At 39.3% G+C, this 19,332-nt stretch overlaps 1 protein-coding gene across 1 annotated transcript in view; it reads right to left on the reverse strand.

Annotated features, from left to right (window-relative positions):
* ZFAND3 (zinc finger AN1-type containing 3) overlaps positions 1–19,332 on the reverse strand; it is a 356,826-nt gene that overhangs the window by 239,544 nt on the left and 97,950 nt on the right. The window contains exon 2 of the mRNA XM_079780635.1: positions 10,103–10,143. Coding sequence (XP_079636761.1) covers positions 10,103–10,143 — 41 coding nt within the window. The remainder of the gene's footprint in view (positions 1–10,102; positions 10,144–19,332) is intronic.

Genomic DNA, 19,332 nt, shown 5'->3' on the forward strand with positions numbered 1-19,332 from the left:
TCCTAATATTACATGATTAATGTGATTCAATACTTCTAGACTTCCTAAAAACATGTTACAAAACATGGCATAGAAGAAATGAACAATCTAGCTTTCAGTTGCCATTAGAAGTCTAGGACCTGTGTTAAAAGAATTTTTGAGAGAGACTCTGATATTACTTTGTGTTTCAAGCATAGAGATTAACAGCTACTCAATCTTACACCATATGAATCAAAGAAAACACCATTATCACTTAATGCAAAGCTAGCTAATTCAGTGATTTCTGAAGATGTTTAATATTTCAAAGTGATCTGTCCTGGCCTGTTAGTTCAGGTACAGGTTAGAACCATGTTAAGGAGAAAGTAGCAGCAGATATAAGTCGTACTTATTTTTACTCAGAAATTTTTTCAAACTTAAAATACTATCAATATGAGCATTAATCTTCAAAAATGGATTATGAGCCCTAGCTGGTTTTGCTCAGTGGATAAAGAGTCAGCCTGCGGACTGAAGGGTCCCAGGTTTGATTCCCGTCAAGGGCACATGCCTGGGTTGCGGGCTTGATCCAGTAGGGGACGTGGCAGGAGGTAGCCAATAGATGATTCTCTCTCATCATTAATGTTTCTATCTCTCTTTCCCTCTCCCTTCCTCTCTGAAATCAATCAAGATATTATTTTAGGGGGAAAAAATGGATTATGGAGCATTTTAATAAGGTTGTCATAATGACTGTCTCTTCAAAGCATCAGTAGGGCTTATAAGCCTTTCATAGGACAGTGTTAGAAATGTATATATTGAGTTTAATTTTCTCCAATTAAACTAGCTTCCTCTAGTACAGAGCTCATTTTTCCAGAAACAATTTTTTTCAACAAAGTATATGTACATACTTTTTAAGTAAAGTGTTCCATATGAATGTATTCCTTTTGTTCTCTCTTGCTTGTATAGGTTCGTAAATGTTAAAATGTTGTCTAAGTCCAATGGAAAACAGAAAAAAACACAAGCAACTTCATGTTTTCCTTGTGCCAATGTTGAATTTCTTAAGTTTCTTTGGTATATAAGCTAAAAACAGAACTCTATTATTTTTAGTGCAGATACAAATACAATACCAGAGCCAACTTAGGAGGGAGTCTCCCTTGGAGTAGAGCAGTAAACTTTCAGCCCATAAATATCTACTTAAAGACATCTGTCCTTCAAATGTTTAATGAAAGTGCTGCTAAAATTAGTCTTAAGTCATTGATGACGCAAAATTCTATTATCATCTGAAAATAACAGCCACACACTATAAACCTTATATTTTGCCTCATAATTTTCATGTATCTTTTGGGGGTTCTCTATTAATTTGAAAACTTGGCTTGATCTATTAGAAAATAAAGAGGCTACCAGCTATGGTGTTACATACCCTCACTTTTCCATGCATGAATCGTTCAAAATTCATAAACTGCCAGCAGCTATTGGTTAAATATTCAGGAAGTTAAGAGAATTTTGCTAACACGTTTTAATTGTGAAAGAAAAAAAAAAGTAGGCTTGAAAGGACAAATTTTTAATTTAGTCCATGAGGAAATTTACAAACCCGTATTTTATGGAGGTAAATCTTTACCCTTCTTTCCCCAAAAATACTACTGATCTTTAGTAATGGCTCTTCCTTGTGAGTCAAAGAGTTAAAACCATCTCTTTTACTCCCAAATGAGTGTCAGTCCCACTCAGAGGTGCCATGTTTTATTTAAAACATACTCTTTCTCAGTAACCGCTTTGTTCTAATTGGCAAGGCAAAGCCGGGTCCCTGAAGCACATAGCTCATTACATTCAGTTTGGATTACAAAAACACACGATGAAACAAACTGCATCTTAACAGCACAGGAGTATGGGAGTAGGAGGTGGAATTAGATTGTAATATGGAATAAAACCCACAGGGAGACTGGGGAACAAATCACTAGTGTCTCTATAAACTATACAAGGTTTCCAAATGAGCAAATACACAAGGCAGAGGACAGGCTTTTCCATAACTCAACCAGAGGCTCCCTGGTGGTCTAGCAGTTAGGATTCGGTGCTCTCCCATAACTCAACCAAATTGCTAAGTATGGATACAACAAAACGAGAATTTTTTTCAACATCATTATGCACTCATGTATGAGAGAATGGAAATACCAACAAGCAGGTTTAACAAATGAAACCTGCAGGTTGCACTGTCTAAATATGAACTTCATCTTTGCCTTCATACCGACAATGTGCAAACAGCCCTACAATTAAATCACACCTCCAGGTTTTTTTTAAGACCTTTTGCAAAGCTAAGCACTGGAGACTAAATTAGAAATGGTGCTTCACTATGCAGTGCAGAGAGCAAGGTTAATGAGCTAAAAGTTATACGAACATAAACAAGAAAGATGTTAAGAAATGAATAGAGCACCACCAAAATAGAAAACGCATTAGACAAAAACACTCCCCCCAACACACATGCGAACCTTTCCCAGATTAGCTACGCTGTGAAGCTTCCAGCACTATTTCTCTGATTTTCCCTGGAGACCTAAAGACAAACTGAAACTGAATTAAAGAGCATATACAAGTAAAATGTATAGCCCTACCCTACGCACAAATGCAAAACAATGCTAGTGCGACATCCTCACAGGGTTTTCACAGTACATTTCCATCTAAACCTACTACCTTCTCTTCTAACAATATCGAACGGTGGGAGATTTGTAGTCTAAACCATGGTTCGCCAACCGGTGGTCCGTGAGGGCCGAAAGGTTGGCGACCTCTGGTCTAAACACCTAATATCAAATCTCAGTTTTTTGCTTTTAATTTTATTTAATCTTTGGAACATTATTTAATAAATCCGAGCCACAGTTTCCTCATCTGGAATACAGAGATACAAAATCACCAAAGTTGTGGGGATCAAATGAGATAAATATTATGCAAAATGGATTTCAATTATAAAAGGGCTGTCCTAGCTGATCTTTGTTAGTGGATAGAGCATCAGCCTGTGGACTGAAGGGTCCTGGGCTCGATTCCAGTCAAGGGCACATGCCCAGGTTGCAGGCTTGATCCCTAGTGATGATCAATGTTTCTCTCTCATCATTGATATTTCTATTTCTCTCTCTCCCTTCCTCTCTGAAATCAATAAAAATGTATTTTAAAAAATAAATTATAAAAGGACTGCAGAAATCTTAGTTATTGTTGCAATTATTTCATCTCAGAATTTTATCACCTTTTAAAAGCATGGATATTTGTCCTTGCCCTTCTTCCATCTTATTTCACAAACATTAATATTTATTCCATTTCTTTTTTAAGTATCCTTTTTATGGAATTCCTCTTTTAAGATTATACCCTTGTTATTTTTCTCCCAACCAGAAGTGTTAAGTTAAGGTATTTTTTTCTTCTCTATATGCAATATTTACTCTAAAAGTAAGTTAAGAAATTAAAAAAAAAAATCTTTGGTCATAGGATTGTTAACATACAGCTAGCTCTAGTTTACACACAAAGAACCAGCTGAGCAGTGAGACATTTTTAATTGACAGAAAATTTTATATATTAAAGATCACAATTTAGTTAGACATTAATGGTCTGAAAATAAAGCCCTATCCTTTTACCAGCCATTTCTACTATGGACAAATAATTAAGTGCAAGGGTTGTTATAACCAGGAAAAGTGTCAAAAAGCAACCTCACTGTAACCCTCTCATTCAAGCACAAAGAAAATAGAGAGATCAAGAATTATGCTAAATATCTGTAGCATGGTGCAGTCAAGGGAGTGTCTTATACAGACAAAAGGGCCAACCACATCTAACCCAAGCAGGTCTCAGAACTAGGGGTCTCCAAACTTCTTTGGTAGAGGTATAACATTACTATAAAATTTGAGCACATACCTCTTACATGTCTGTTGTGTGTTTTTTTTTGCCGCGGGCCCCTAGATCCGGGTGAGCCTGGGCCCCGGGTCCGGGCGAGGCCGCGGGCCCCTGGATCCGGGTGAGCCTGGGCCCCGGGTCCGGGCGAGGCCGCGGGCCCCTGGATCCGGGTGAGCCTGGGCCCCGGGTCCGGGCGAGGCCGCGGGCCCCTGGATCCGGGTGAGCCTGGGCCCCGGGTCCGGGCGAGGCCGCGGGCCCCTGGATCCGGGTGAGCCTGGGCCCCGGGTCCGGGCGAGGCCGCGGGCCCCTGGATCCGGGTGAGCCTGGGTCCCGGGTCCGGGCGAGGCCGCGGGCCCCTGGATCAGGGTGAGCCTGGGTCCCGGGTCCGGGTGAAGCCATGCCCCCCCTGGGTCCGGCCGAGACCAAACCAGAGGGAGTCAGACCTGCATTACCACCATTTGTCCACCATCCAGAGCTGAGGGGTCAGTGCCGACATGTACTCATAAGGAACTGGTGGACATTGATATTGGGTCTCAAAAGAACTGTTGGTCCAGAAAGAAACTCACTACAGACTGATTTTTTGCCTGTCAGCATAACTATTATTGCCCGTCGCACATTCAATTCTTATAAGTACATCTCTAGTGACACATGATTTCGCTCATCTAGGGGAAATGATGAACAACATGGACTGATGAACAAGAACAGAACCAGAAACAAGGAGGCACCGATCGGACTATCGGGCCTCAGAGGGAGGATAGGGGAGGGTGGGGGGAGAAGGGAGAGATCAACCAAAGGTCTTGTGTGCATGCATAAGAGCCTAACCAATGGTTAAGTTCAACAGGGGGTTGGGGCATCCATGGGGAGGGGTGTGAGATGGGAATGGGGGGATGAGGACAAATATGTGACACCTTAATCAATAAAGAAATTTAAAAAAAAAAGAAATAATAATAATAATAATTATATACTCCTGCAGTGTACTGAATTGTGTGACCCATCCTCAAACCCTCCCCCCGCCCACAACCTCCCCAAAAAGTCCACCCGGAACCTATGGATGTAATCTTATTTGGAAAAAGCACCTTTGCAAATGTAACTAAGGATTTCCAGTTAAGATCATCCTACATAAGGGTGGGCCCTAAATCCGGTGACACTAGTCCTTAGAAAAGACAGAGTAAAAAAGAGAAACACAAGTGAGAAGGGCATGTGAAGAAAAAGCAGGGACCTGAGTAATGTCCAGAAGCTAAGGAATGCCAAGGAAAGGAATGGAATAGATCCTCTCTCAGAATCTACAAGAAACCAACCCTGCTTGCTGACCTCTTGATTTCAGACTTCTGGCCTCCAGAACTGTGAGAGAATAAATTTCTGTTGTTTAAGTCACCAAATCTGTGGTAATTTGTTATAGCAACTCTAGGAAACCAATAGCAATTAGGTTGTGTACATTATAAAAATTAATATGTAAAGGATAATAAAAATAGATGTAAGTAGAAATTCTACAATTTTCTCTCAGTGCCTCAATGGACAATCCCTTGCACCAGTACAGAGACCACAACTTTAGACAAACATGTGAACAGAAATAAAGCCAAATGACAGTCAAAGTATCTTAAAAGACCCAGTAACTATTAAATTTCTCCCTTTTCGCCTAAAGTACTGACACATGGTCACACTTTTTCTACTTAAAGACTAAAAGGCGTTGTCTTTCTGTTAATTACAAAACAGAGCATTTTGTTTCCCATTAGAAGTACAATTGTTCTTGACATAATTTCCATAATATCTTCACACTGCTTCATTTACCTTGACTAGCATAACAATTAGCTACACAATTTATGAATGCTTATTAGTAAGACAGCAAACTGCTATAGACTAAGAGGTCCGAAAGGGCTGCCAGAGTTCAGCCTTGCTAATCAATTAAGGACCTACTGCCCTTGTCTTGCTTTCATTTGAAAACAACGAAGCTACGCCACAAAAAAAATAGGGTTTCTAATATAGAAACAGTCTTAATATAATCTAATGTGTTAATTTTTAAAAAATAGAGAAACATGAGGTTGCAACTGTGATATAAAAACAACAATTGAAAAGAACTTACATGTTCATTAACAGGGGAGTAGATAAATTGGGGCATAGTATAAAGAGGGTGACTAATAATTCATCAACCACACTGAGGAGTACCAAAGGATGTTGTTATATATATTCACTGGTACAAAAAGCCATAAACTGAGAATGCTCCAGGACATTGATAGAATTATTTTAACAGTTAAAATGAACTAAAGCAACATGTGTCATCATGATTGGTTTCTAAAAGCATTATTAAAAAAGAATGCAAGTTGTAGAATGACTAGTATAACATATTACTTATACATTTTTAAAACAGAATCATATATTATTTACATAAATACCCATTCATAATAAAAGTATAAATACAAGGATAAGAATGGTGATTGCCAGTCACAGTTCGATTCCCGGTCAGGCAATATGCCCAGGGTTACAGGCTCGATTCCCAGTGTGGTGTGTGCAGGAGGCAGCCAATTAATGGTTCTCTCTCATCATCTATCTCTCTCTCTCTCTCTCTCTCTCTCTCTCTCTCTCTCTCTCTCTCTCTCTCTCTCCCCCTCCCCCTTCCTCTTTGAAATCAATTTTTAAAAAAATAGTAGTCTGTGAAGTGGAAAAAGGATAACTGAGATAAAAGAAAACTATGAAATTTTAGTTTCCTTTTAAAATGTTACAAAGGGGAAGAAGACCAAAATATTAGTATTTGTTAATTCTGGGTTGGCTTGTGGATGTTTAGTACATTACTTTCTATAATATTCTGGCTTTTCATACACCCATAGCAGACAGATACCCTCCAATAGACAACACAATGATTGAGAATGCAGACTGGTGCAGCCACTGTGGGAAACAGTATGGAGTTTCCTCAAAAAATTAAAAATGGAACTCCCATTTGACCCAGTAATCCCACTTCTAGGAATATATCTCAAGAAAATAGAAACACCAATCAGAAAGGATATATGCACCCTATGTTCATAGCAGCACAATTTACAATAGCTAAGATTTGGAAACAGCCTAAGCACCCATCAGCAGATGAGTGGATTAGAAAACTGTGGTACATCTACACAATGGAATACTACGCTGCTGTAAACAAGAAGCAACTCTTACTTTTTGCAACAGCATGGATGGACCTGGAGAGCATCATGCTAAGTGAAATAAGCCAGTCGGAGAAAGATAAATATCACATGATCTCACTCATTTGTGGAATATAATGAACAACATAAACTGATGAACAAAAACAGAGCCAGAGGAAAAAAATATACACTGGAATATAATAGAAGTAATCGTGTTATTTGCCGATTTTTAATATTTCCTACAACTTTTGTGATATCATTCTATGTTAGTACAGTTTTGGTAATATTATTATACTTAAAATCCTTTTATTCTTAAAATATTAATATTTATTGCATGTAATATTATTATATGTAAGATCATTTTTCTTGAATAATTGTTTATTGCATGTAACATTATCAATTTAAAATAATTTTTCTTGAGAAAAAAAATACTTCATCTTAAAAATAGAAGCTGCCTTTCTTCTGGGGAAAGGTGATTTGAAAAATCAAGGTATGAGAAGCACACTGATTCCACTATCTTGCCCAAACCTCACCATGCTATAAAATAACTAATTGGAGTGAGTATTTTAATACTATTTCCCTTATGGGTACACCACAATGTCTAAAAGGAAACAACCTTAAAAATTTCAGATTCACTCTGTTCTTCTTACTGCAGATCCTCAAAATTTAGCTGTAACTTACAATTTTTCCCTTTCAAAGGTTACTAGAATTAAGTCACTCTATTCTTAATTTCTAACAGGGAATAAAAGCAGAAAAGAGATTAGAGTATAACTCCAAGCAGTAAGAGCAGCAGGTTAGTGCAAAAATGTTTTAATTTACCTGCTATGATATAAGAATTTGCAACCCTGTTATGGGAATAACCACAAAACATTTTGTCTTATTGCTACTTTCATTTTTACTATAAAGTTAAACTCTCATCAGTGAGGAAGCATCTCTTCATACCTGTAATTGTAGTTATGAAGAGTAAGAAAAGCAGAATACATTTGTTTAACATGGCAGAGATACCGCTAAAAGTTAGATAAAAACCAAACTTACCAATATTTTTCCTTTTAAAGACCTAAAGTATTTGACAAATTCTAAACGTTTAACAGATACAAACTGCCAGCTTTCCCAGCCCACTCAACTCCTTCCCACTTACCGCCTAGTTTAGACATAAATGCAAAGGTCTAAAGCTTATACTATGATTATTTCGGCGCTCAAATGGCATAATGAATAGAAGATAAAAATTGACAAAGATTCTCCCCTTTACCAAACTCTAGCTAGGATCCTCTTGAGCCCTTTTCTCAACTAGGCCTCAACCTTGGCGTATAAAAACTATAGACTTTTAACACAAATGATTTCATCTACTCCTCTCCCCCAACAGTAAAAGATTTAAACAAACACTAATAATTTCTAACAGCTCAAGGCCCCATCCCTAGGTTGACCAGAGCCCCTCTTTAAGTGCCTGCCTAGGGTTGCCAAAAGAATTTAAGGTTTGTTATAACCAACATCTGACTACAGCCCCCAGAGCACCCTATCTTAGAGCACTTACTAAAAAGAATTTACAATTGTGAATTATCCTTGACCCTTTGAGATGTGTATGTATCTCCTACAATTCTGAAGTTTTTGCTCAAGGACATGAAAGCCATTCCTTTATTTTTTTTTATTTTTTTTTTAAATATATTTTATTGATTTTTAGAGAGGAAGGGAGAGGGGGAGAGAGAGATAGAAACATCAATGATGAGAGAGAATCATTGATTGACTGCCTCCTGAATGCCCCCTACTGGGGATCGAGCCCGCAACCCAGGCATGTGCCCTTGGCCGGAATCGAACCTGGGACTCTTCAGTCCGGAGGCTGACGCTCTATCCACTGAGCCAAACCAGCTAGGGCAAAGCCATTCCTTTAAAAGGTGGTCATCAGGAAGGAGAGGGTCTCAGTCCCTCAATCTCTTTAGGACAGAATCCTAACTTCCATGGTTGTCAGCTAAGAGGCACCGCCCCACCTTATCATTTACACTGATCAACCCTTTGTAATTTGTCACTTCCCTGACTCTACTGAGCCAAAATAGCAAACCCTGTCTAGTCCCTCACCTTTTAAAATGCCCAGTCCCTCTGCACAAATCCAAGTTGAGTTCAGTTCACACAGGACCTTCTATTATAGCAGTAAATTACTGATTAAGAGCTGTCCTTACCACTTTAACTAGTGTCCAGCTTTGTTTATCTTTGACAAAAATAAAGTAATAAAGAAGGAACGTTAAGCCGAAACCGGTTTGGCTCAGTGGATAGAGCGTGGGCCTGCGGACTCAAGGGTCCCAGGTTCGATTCCGGTTAAGGGCATGTACCTTGGTTGCGGGCACATCCCCAGTAGGGGTTGTGCAAGAGGCAGCTGATCGATGTTTCTCTATCATCGATGTTTCTAACTCTCTATCTCTCTCTCTTCCTCTCTGTAAAAAATCAATAAAATATATTAAAAAAAAAAAGAAGGAACGTTAAGTTAAACATATCTCAATTAAAAGATTAAAAGAAAAAACATATCTCAAGTAGTAAAGACTTAGTTGCTTTATATAAGATCATTTAGATATAAAGTTCTTTTTCAAAAAAAAAAAAGGAAACATGAAGGCTTCAACTCCATGAAGGAATCATAAATTCAAGGAGTCAACCAATCAACATTTGGGGCTGGAAAGAACACCTGGTAAACATCAAACCCCAACCCTTCATGTTACAAATGATGAATCTAATGCCCAAAGAGATTAAGTGACTTACCCAAGGTGATTTAAATGAAGGACTGGATTAAAAAAGGTTAATTCAGTGTGACTGTCTTCCTGACTCCAACATGAAATATTCTTTCTCGTGCATTCTCATTGGTAAAAGTAACATTCACCATTAATCATTCAAGATCAAACATGAACATATATTACCCTTAGTACAATGTAAGTTTTTACTATATACCACAACTGTACATTGAGGACAGTTTGTTTGATGCAAGTACACATAAGATTTCATTTCATTTGGGAAGGCTATTTCAATAGTCCTAGGAAAATATATAAAGCACCTTGTTGAAGAGAAATTGCTTTCACACACAAGCAAAGAAACAAATCCCCATGCGTAAACCCAAAGGAGAGCCAAATGATGTAGATAGTCTTAAGAACAACCAAAAGAAGAAAAATAAAAGTAAATAAAAAATCCTTTTCTGCACTTACCAGCAAAGCATTTGGAACAGAGGTTCATAGTCTTGCTGGACCTAGGGCAAAAAAGAAAAAGGAAAAAAAAAGAAAGAAGAGCTAAAAATTCAGTATCACTGGCCAGGCAACTACACTAATAAATTAATAATAAGTCCCCAACCAGCCACACGACCCCCACAACAAAACACAATACTTTTTATTTGTGAGTTATCCAATGCACTATTTTTTGTGATTAGCAGCTATTTCTCCCACATAATTACCACATTCCTGCTGTTCACACTGGAACATATATCACAAAGTTATCACTACAATGAAAACTTTATCTGTAAAGGGGTAAAACTTCCTCATTGTATACACATTCATTTATCTCTGCAGCATTACTTGAACTTTTATCTTGTCTTCTTTCTCCTCATTCCATTCCTATTTCAAGATCCTGACACATTATGACCTTGCTGTTTAAAATTCTTCCTTCAGATGTTCCCAATAAAATTATTTTTCATGTCCTTTCCTCGTTAATAATAGCTACTAGTCACGGAAAAATAACTTGGGTGGGCACTTGACATGTATTATCTTAATCTTCCTAACATCCCTGAGATGGGAATTATATTGCTTTGCTTCTAAATGGATTTTTTTTAAATCACATTAACATTTGTATAACCAGGAAACATCATACAATTGGCTATAAGGAATGACTAATTTAATGAGAAAATGTTCCCACCACCTCCTACAAGGGGTCTTAAATTCAGAGGTCTTAGGAAACCAAGGCCATACAGTCACATGCCCATGTGAAAGGTGAGCAGCTTGCCCAAGGTCACACAGTTGTAGAAGTGCAGAGGAAGTATGTGACCTCGGTACTGAGCCAACTCCAAAGGCCATCCCGCGATCCTCTGTAAACAACATAGCACAGTATGTGGCATCACACAGCAGCCCAGGCACAACACGGTGGGCAAGCAATAATAATTTGTCTGTTAAGTTATTCTCATTGCTATCTCCCTTCCTGATTCTTTCTCAAGTACTAGACTCATTCCTATAGCTTTCTGCCAAAAGACTCCTGGAATACTCTGTTGAATAATCTGACCTATTTACAGCCTCATTCCTCAGCAACTCCCTTCCCCATATTTTAGTCTTTGCCCAGACCCACTCCTCCACATGGAATAAACCAACTTTCTTCTGCCTCCTTAGTAAACTTTATAATTAATGAAAGCCTTCCTCAGGAAGTATTCCCTGATGACTATGATTGTATGCCAACGTAATGGAACCAAAGACCTAATGGTTAGTGACTATCATAAGGTGACAAAATCGGGGGTGGGTAAATCTTGGGGCAAGAAGGGATGGTCATTATTTCTCCTTCCCAAAGAAGATGCTACGTTAACAGGTGGATCTTTCTTTAAGACTCTACTTAATATAAAGACAACAAAGTAAGGAAATTTAAGCATCAATAACTGCATACAAATGAAAAAATGGAAGATGTATTAATAGTGGAATCTAACAGTTTTTATATGCCTACTATGTGGTAAGCATGATACCAGATGCCTTCAACCCCATTTCACCAAACTAGAAAACAGAGGCTCCGAGAGGGTATATAACTTGCCAAAGGTTACAAAACATGTTAGTGGATGAACCTCATCTGCTGAACTCTAAAGCCTGTGTTGTTTTCACCACATCATGCCTCCAATGCCTCCAATACAGAGGAGAGGGGTAATCTGGGAGAATGGTCCCACAACTAAAGATTTAATCTATGGTAATTAGGTCAGCTCTCTTCATATGGTGAAAGCGCAATGCCTCCCCTCCAAAAACATATACCAGCAGGAGGGCAGACATTGTGCCAGTTCCATCTCATAGAAGATCTGAGGATAAAGGAATCCCTTTGTTACTAGAACTCCCCCCAGGGAAGCAGGCCTCTTCCAGATGTGGTTGCCATCTCTCATCCATGCAGTGCCATTAGAGCCAGAGGTAACTTATTTCTCACCTCTGCTGCTCCCCAGTGTCCAGCAGAAATCATGAAAAATCTACAGGAAACAACTGAGGGCAGCTCAGCACCAATTGTGCTAGTTTTAACATCTGTGTAAGCTGGTAAGAAAAACTGGCAAATAGCATTTTTCTCTGCATGCCTTTATCTCTCTTCAGATACTTTATGTATTTAAAACACCCACTATACCAATATATTACCTAAATGACATACATTCTACTTTCTGCTTAGGAATTTTTCAGCAATATGGTTATCAGATTACAAATGAAACTACACAGCTACTGATATTATTAATCAAAACAGATTTTGGCTATAGAAATAATGGCCACTGATAATGCCAACTTGGATCCTGCAGGTCAACACCAATGAACTAAAAAAAAAAAAAAACAGGCAGAGGCTTCTGAAAATTCTGCTCCTTTCTCATGTTCAACATGTAAAACTTGAAGCTAGCCATAGGCATACAACTACAGACTATCCATGAAAAAACAGTGTGACCAACGTGCAGTCTTGGGACAGACAACAGAGTCTCTATGTGGCAGCAACCATGAAAGGTGAATAGGATTTTCTTATGTCCCCACTGCTGAAAAGAAATTGCTCTTACTGAGGTCTCCAATGGCTACCATGTTTCTAAAACCAAGGTTTAGTTTAGTAGGTTGAATACTGACCACACAAAGATGTCAAATCCTAATCCCTGGAATTTACCTTATTTGGGAAAAAAGGTCTTCGCAGGTTAATTAAGGATTTTGAGTTTACCCTGTATTATCCAGGTGGATTCTCAATGACATTACTAGTGTTTTTGTGACAGGGAATGGGGAGTTTGGAGAGACACACAGAAGAGGCACTCAGTGAAGATGGAGGTACAGACTGGAGAAATATGGTCACAAACCCAGAAATGCTGAGGTAGCTACCACTGGAAGAGGTAAAGAATGGATTCTTCCCTAACACTCACCCACCCCTAGAGGGAAGTCAGTCCTGCCAGATTTTGGACTTGTAGCCTCTATAACTTTAAGAGAATAAATTTCTGTTGCTTAAGCCATCAAATTTGTGGTAATTTGTTACGGCGCCTTCACCAGCATTCAACCAGATTCTTCTTGAAACTCTACTTCTGCCTTCTTGTCACTCAGATCCTGGATCAAATATGCCTCTACCCTCTAGTTTTCTTCCCACCTAACTGCTCCCCATTAGCCACCTTTGCTGACTCCTCCTCCACCGTCAAGACTTTATCTGGAGGTCCAAGGACTCAGTCCTCATTATCTCTACTTCTTGCTTAGTGATCCCATGACTTTAAATAACATTATATATTAAAGATTCACAAATGTTCACCCTCATCACCTTGCTCCAAACTTATATATATATATCTAACTGCCTATTCAATACCTCAAATTCAACATTTCAAACTAGAACTCTCAATACCCCCAAAATGTGCATGACTCATTTTGTCCACCTTTGTAAATGGCAATACCCTCTTCCCTGTCACTCAAGTCAAAATCCTAGAAACCAACTTTAATTCCCATGCTTCCAGCAGTCTCTCAGTCATACACAATACTCAACAAGATCCATTAGTTCTCTTTCCAAACAGACTTCAATATCTACTTCTCTCTTTTGCCAATGCCTCTAACTCTGGCCACCATTAACTTTCATTAGACCTGTGCAATGACTTTTTACTGATCTCCGCATTACCATTTTTGAACTTGCACAATGATTTTACACACAGCAGTCAGAGTAATCTTTTAAAAACAAGTTAAGATCATGCTATTTTCTTACTTAATCCCATTCAACAATTTTCCTATTGCATTTAGTATAAAACTCAAACTTCTTACCAAAGCCTTGAAGTCTCCTGATGATCTGGCTCTATTTCCCCTCTTCATTTCTTATCATTTGCTCCTCTCAATACCACATTCCAACCACACTGGCCTTTTTTTCAGTTCTAAAATGTGTTGTAGAGTTCTTGCCAATGTTGTTCCCTCTATCCTGAAATCAATGTGACTGGCTCTATCTTGTCACTCAGGTCCTGATTCAAACCTCTTCAGTAGGCTTTACCTGAACACCCAATTTAAATCAGTCCCTCTTCCTGTTTTCTTTGCATCATTCTTTCATATCTCACCACTGACCTGTCTGCTTGGTGAATATCTTTCACCACTAGAAGTTAAGTGTCATTATATCTTTCATCACTAGAAGTTAAATGTCATAAGCACAAAGACCCTCTTGGCCACTTGATTCTTAATAGGTACCCAAAAAAATATTTGTTAAATGAAGAAATGAATCCTCTCTTTAAGGCATGAACCATGAAAAATCTAAGTAGATTTCGAAAATGTATTTTGTAAAGGTCATTCAAACACCACCAAGAAAACAGAGTATGCCCTAACCAGTTTGGCTCAATGGATAGAGCGTCGACCTACGGACTGAAGGGTCCCAGGTTCGATTCTGGTCAAGAGCATGTACCTCGGTTTCGGGCACATCTCCAATAGGGGGTGTGCAGGAGGCAGTTGATCGATGTTTCTCTCATCAATGTTTCTAACTCTCTATCCCTCTCCCTTCCTCTCTGTAAAAAAAAATCAATAAAATATATTTAAAGAAAAAAAAAAAAAAAGAGCATCCACAATTCCTGTAACTGCTCCTCTCTCAGGAGCTCTGTCACGCTGTATTAGCTACAACTGGTAGATAATGCCACCCTGTGTACCTGGCCATGATTTGTCATTCAGGAGATAACAGGTGGCAGGCACTTTTAGAAGTTTCTTTCCAATTAAATAAAGTTGGGAAAAAAACACCTTAAATTTTTTTCTTCTTTCAATAAATGTTTAATAGTTTCTGGGTTTAAATACATGTCCCTTTCATATAATATAAAAAAAGAATAGAAGCATTTAAGCAAAAACTAAAGATCATTAATAATCCTACCCAGAAATAAGAACTGTTAAATTCTGAAAGAATTCTTCCCTTACGTATAGATATACAAATTTAAAAATTTATTATAATTAACAGTATTGGTAAAATTGTGTGGGATGCTCACAGGTGTGCATTTTATTATACTTTAACAGACACATTTTTCATATATATGACATATTTAACAGAAATGTATAAAATTTTCACTTTATATTTACACTTATTATTTCTCATGTCATTAAACATTCTTCAAAAACATGTTGCTCCATAATAGTTTATTATATAGGGTGGAGGCAAAAGTAGGTTTACAGTTGTTAGTATGGAAAATAAGAATAAACTCTGTTTCGTATCAACTGTAAACCTACTTGTGCCCCACTCTGTATACAAATATTATAATTTATTTAGTCACACTCTTACTGTTGGATGTTTAATTTTTTCCCCAGATTTTTTGTATTATAAAAATTGCTTACTAAGCATCTGTGGATATAAATATTTGGTCATAAATATTTTAATACTAGAGGCCCAGTGCATGATTGAATCATGCACGTGTAGGGTCCCCTACACGCTTTCGCTTTCGATCGCGGGGGAGCTGGGTGCCTGTCTGCTCATGCACCAGGCCTTTCAGAACTGGGTGCCTGTCTGCTGGTGCACCAGCCCTTTCGGCTCGGCGGAGGCTTCTGAAAGGCCTGGTGCCAGAGCAGACAGGCACCCAGCTCCCCCACTTTTGATGGTCCGTGGCGGGACGTGAGCTCGCTGCCCCAGAGGCCCCTTCTGTTCCGCAGCACAGCCATGGCGCAGACGCTGAGCTCGCACCGCCAGCATCCCGCTAGCCCAATCGGCTACCCCGGCCACCCCGAGTCCCGCCCCCTGCGCCTCCCGCTGGCCCAATTGTGGGCGTAGCGGAGTGATGGTAATTTACATATTACCATTTTATTAGGTAGGAAGTTTCTGCCCAGCCAGTGTGGCTCAGTGGTTGAGCATCACTAGTTGGATTCCAGGTCAGGGCACATGCCCAGGTTGCAGGTTCAATTCCTAGTAGGGGGTGTGGAATAGGCAGCAGATCCATGTTTCTCTCTCATTGATGTTTTTCTCTCTCTCTTCTTCCCTTTCCCTTCCTCTCTCTCTAAAACCAATAAAAACATTTTTTAAAAAAAACTCATTCTGAGGAGAATTACTAGATGAAAAAGTATGATTCTGGTAAGTATTGCCTAATTACATCCCAGATAAATTTTACCAATTTATACTCTCATCAAAAGCATCTCAAAGTACTTTTTCAATACACTCTCACCAACATGGGTATTGTTACTTTCAAATTTTTGCTTGATGGGATAAGTGGTTATCTTGCTTTAATTATATTTTCTTCTGAAATAAATTAAAAAAATCTCGTGTTGAAGGATATTACTTTTTTAATATATTTTTATTGATATCAGATAGGAAGGGAGAGGGAGAGATAGAAACATTATTGATGAGAAAGAATCATTGATCAGCTGCCACCTGCAAGTGTCCTGACCAGGAATCAAACCATGACTTCCTGGTTCATAGGTCAACGCTCAACCACTGAGCCAGCTGGTGGGGCAAAATATATTAATTTTTAAATAAAGAATAAATTAACCTTCCAGCTAATTCATCTTGAAAATTGAAACAACACTCCTAATTTCTGAAAATTCTAAAAACATTTTATTTGTAATACTTTTCTGACATCCATTTACCACTATCTCTCACCACCCAGGAAAACACATGCATGCCAGTTCCCCCCACCCCAATATTTTAATATAAATGTGGAAATAAAAAACACTGTCACAATATCAATGTTTCTCAACAACACTTTTTTTTAATTCAAGACAGAGGAAGAAACTGAGGCATACAAAATAATAAACAGCCAAAAGGACAAACAAAAGTACCAGTGCCTGACTATATCAAGCCCTTCCAGTCGTACATTCCCCAAATTTCTCTAGGTTAGGCATGAAACATAAAACTAAAAAAAAAAATCTATGGCCACAAAGGGATTTCCTTTTTTTTTTTTTTTTAATATATATTTCTTTATTGATTTCAGAGAGGAAGGGAGAGGAAGGAAGAGACAGAAACATCTATGATGAGAATCATCGATCAGCTGCCTTCTGCATGGTCCCTACTGGGGATCAAGCCCGCAACCTGGGCATGTGCCCTTGGCCAGAATCGAACCCGGGATGCTTCAGTCCGCAGGCCGACGCTCTATCCACTGAGCCAACCCGGCCAGGGTGGGATTTCCTTCTTAATGAAGAAAATCAATCAGTAAAAACTAACTAGTCACATTTCCTAATTCAATCATTTTTAATAATTCATAGAGAGGAAAGGCTAGTGAAGAAAGAGAAGGAAAAGAAAGGGGGAAAAAAGAAAGAAAAAACACACAACTCCTCCTCTATAAAATCATTCCAGTTGCCTTAAGAGGTAAGACTAGATGATTAAAGACTAGTAACAATTTGTGTGTCACGTCACACACTTAGAGCCAGAAAGTCTAACTTCCTACAACAGCTAGGAAGCAGCAAACAGCTCTACTAAATCAGTCTTTCCTCACCCCAAGCAACAAGAAAAGGGCCAGTTCAAACAGATGACATCCTAGCTGGCAATGACAAAGGAGGCTTTCAACAGTGCATCCAGCCTGTCTGAGTTGTTACACATCACTCTAAATCATTCATATGATGTCTGCAGTTTTCTTTTTAAGGGAATATTACCAAAGAAAAAGATGGAGTTGTTAGTAACCAAGATTAGTTTCTACAATGCAACAATATTGATCATGCTACTTTAAAAACTAATTTCGATGTAACATTCTAAATGCCAACTGGGGTATTGTAATGAGCAGTGTCTTAATATTTTATACACAAATTCAAAGACAGTAAGGACATAATATATACCTCTTGTTTTATGAGTTTTAAATCCTTGCACTTGCTCTGGTTGGTGGGACTCAGTGATAGAGCGCTGGCTCATGCACTGAAGGGTTTCAGGTTTGATTCCTGGTCAAGGGTACGTACCTGGGTTGCAGGTTCGATCCCTGGCCCAGGTCAGGGAGTATGCAGGAGGCCACCAATCAATATGTCTTCTCTCACATCAAAGTTTCTCTCCTTCTCTCTGTCCCTCCCTCTCTCCCTTTCAGCCTCTCTTAAAAAAAAAAAAAATCAATGGGAAAAATATCCTCGGGTGAAGATTAACAAAACAAAACAAAAAATCCCTGCACTAAAAAGGATATATAGATATAAAACAACTAGAGGCCCGGTGCACAAAATTTGTGCATGGTGGGGGTGTCCCTCAGCCCAGCCTGCACCCTCTCCAATCTGGGACCCCTCGAGGGATGTCCAACTGCCTGTTTGAGTTAAACATGCTAAGTGACTGGATTTTAAGTGTTCCCAACACCAGAAAAAATGATAATTATGTGACTCAATAGAAGTGTTAGCTAAAGTTACTATGACAATCATATTGCAATATAAGTGTATCAAATCAATATGTTGTATACCTTAAACTTACACAATATTGCATGTTGAATATAACTCAACACCCCTCAAGGGATGTCCCAATCCTACCGGGATTGGGCCTAAACGGGCAGTCGGACATCCCTTTCACAATCCAGGACTGCTGGCTCCCAACTGCTCTCCTGCCTGCCTTCCTGATTGCCCCTAACCGCTTCTGCCTGCCAGCCTTGATCACCCCCTAACCACTCCCATGCCAGCCTGATTGATGCCTAACTGCTCCCCTGCCAGCCTGATTGCCCCTAACTGCCCTCCCTGCAGGCCTGGTCACCCCTAACTGCCCTCCCCTGCAGGCCTGGTCCCTCCCAACTGCCCTCCCCTGCAGGCCTGGTCCCCCCCAACTGCTCTCCCCTGCTGGCCTGATCACCCACAACTGCCCTCCCTTGCAGGCCTGGTCACCCCCAACTTCCCTCCTCTGCCGGCCTGGTCACCCCTAACTGCCCTCCCCTTCAGGCTTGATCGCCCCCAGCTGCCCTCCCTTGCAGCTCTGGTCCCTCCCAACTGCCCTCCCCTGCTGGCCTGATCGCCCACAACTGCCCTCTCCTGCTGGCCATCTTGTGGCAACCATCTTTGACCACATGGGGGCAGCCATCTTATGTGTTGGAGTGATGGTCAATTTGCATATTACTCTTTTATTAGATAGGATAGTTACCATCTGTGGCCCGTAAACATTACTAAAAAAAAAAAAAAAAAAAGGCTTAATCCAGCACTAACCATTAAAATAAGATGAGGCATGGCCATTGATAGACTAGTAAAAAGGAGAATAAAAATTAAAGCAGGAGGAAAAAAATACAAGTCAACTAAATAAAAGTATCAAATAATTTTCCCACACAAGAGAAACTTGATGACACTATCAATTCTAACACACAATGTATATACAGTGGCTGCAGCTGTCTGAC

The sequence above is a fragment of the Cnephaeus nilssonii genome (assembly GCF_951640355.1).
Source record: "Cnephaeus nilssonii genome assembly, chromosome: 9".
NCBI lineage: Eukaryota > Metazoa > Chordata > Mammalia > Chiroptera > Vespertilionidae > Cnephaeus > Cnephaeus nilssonii.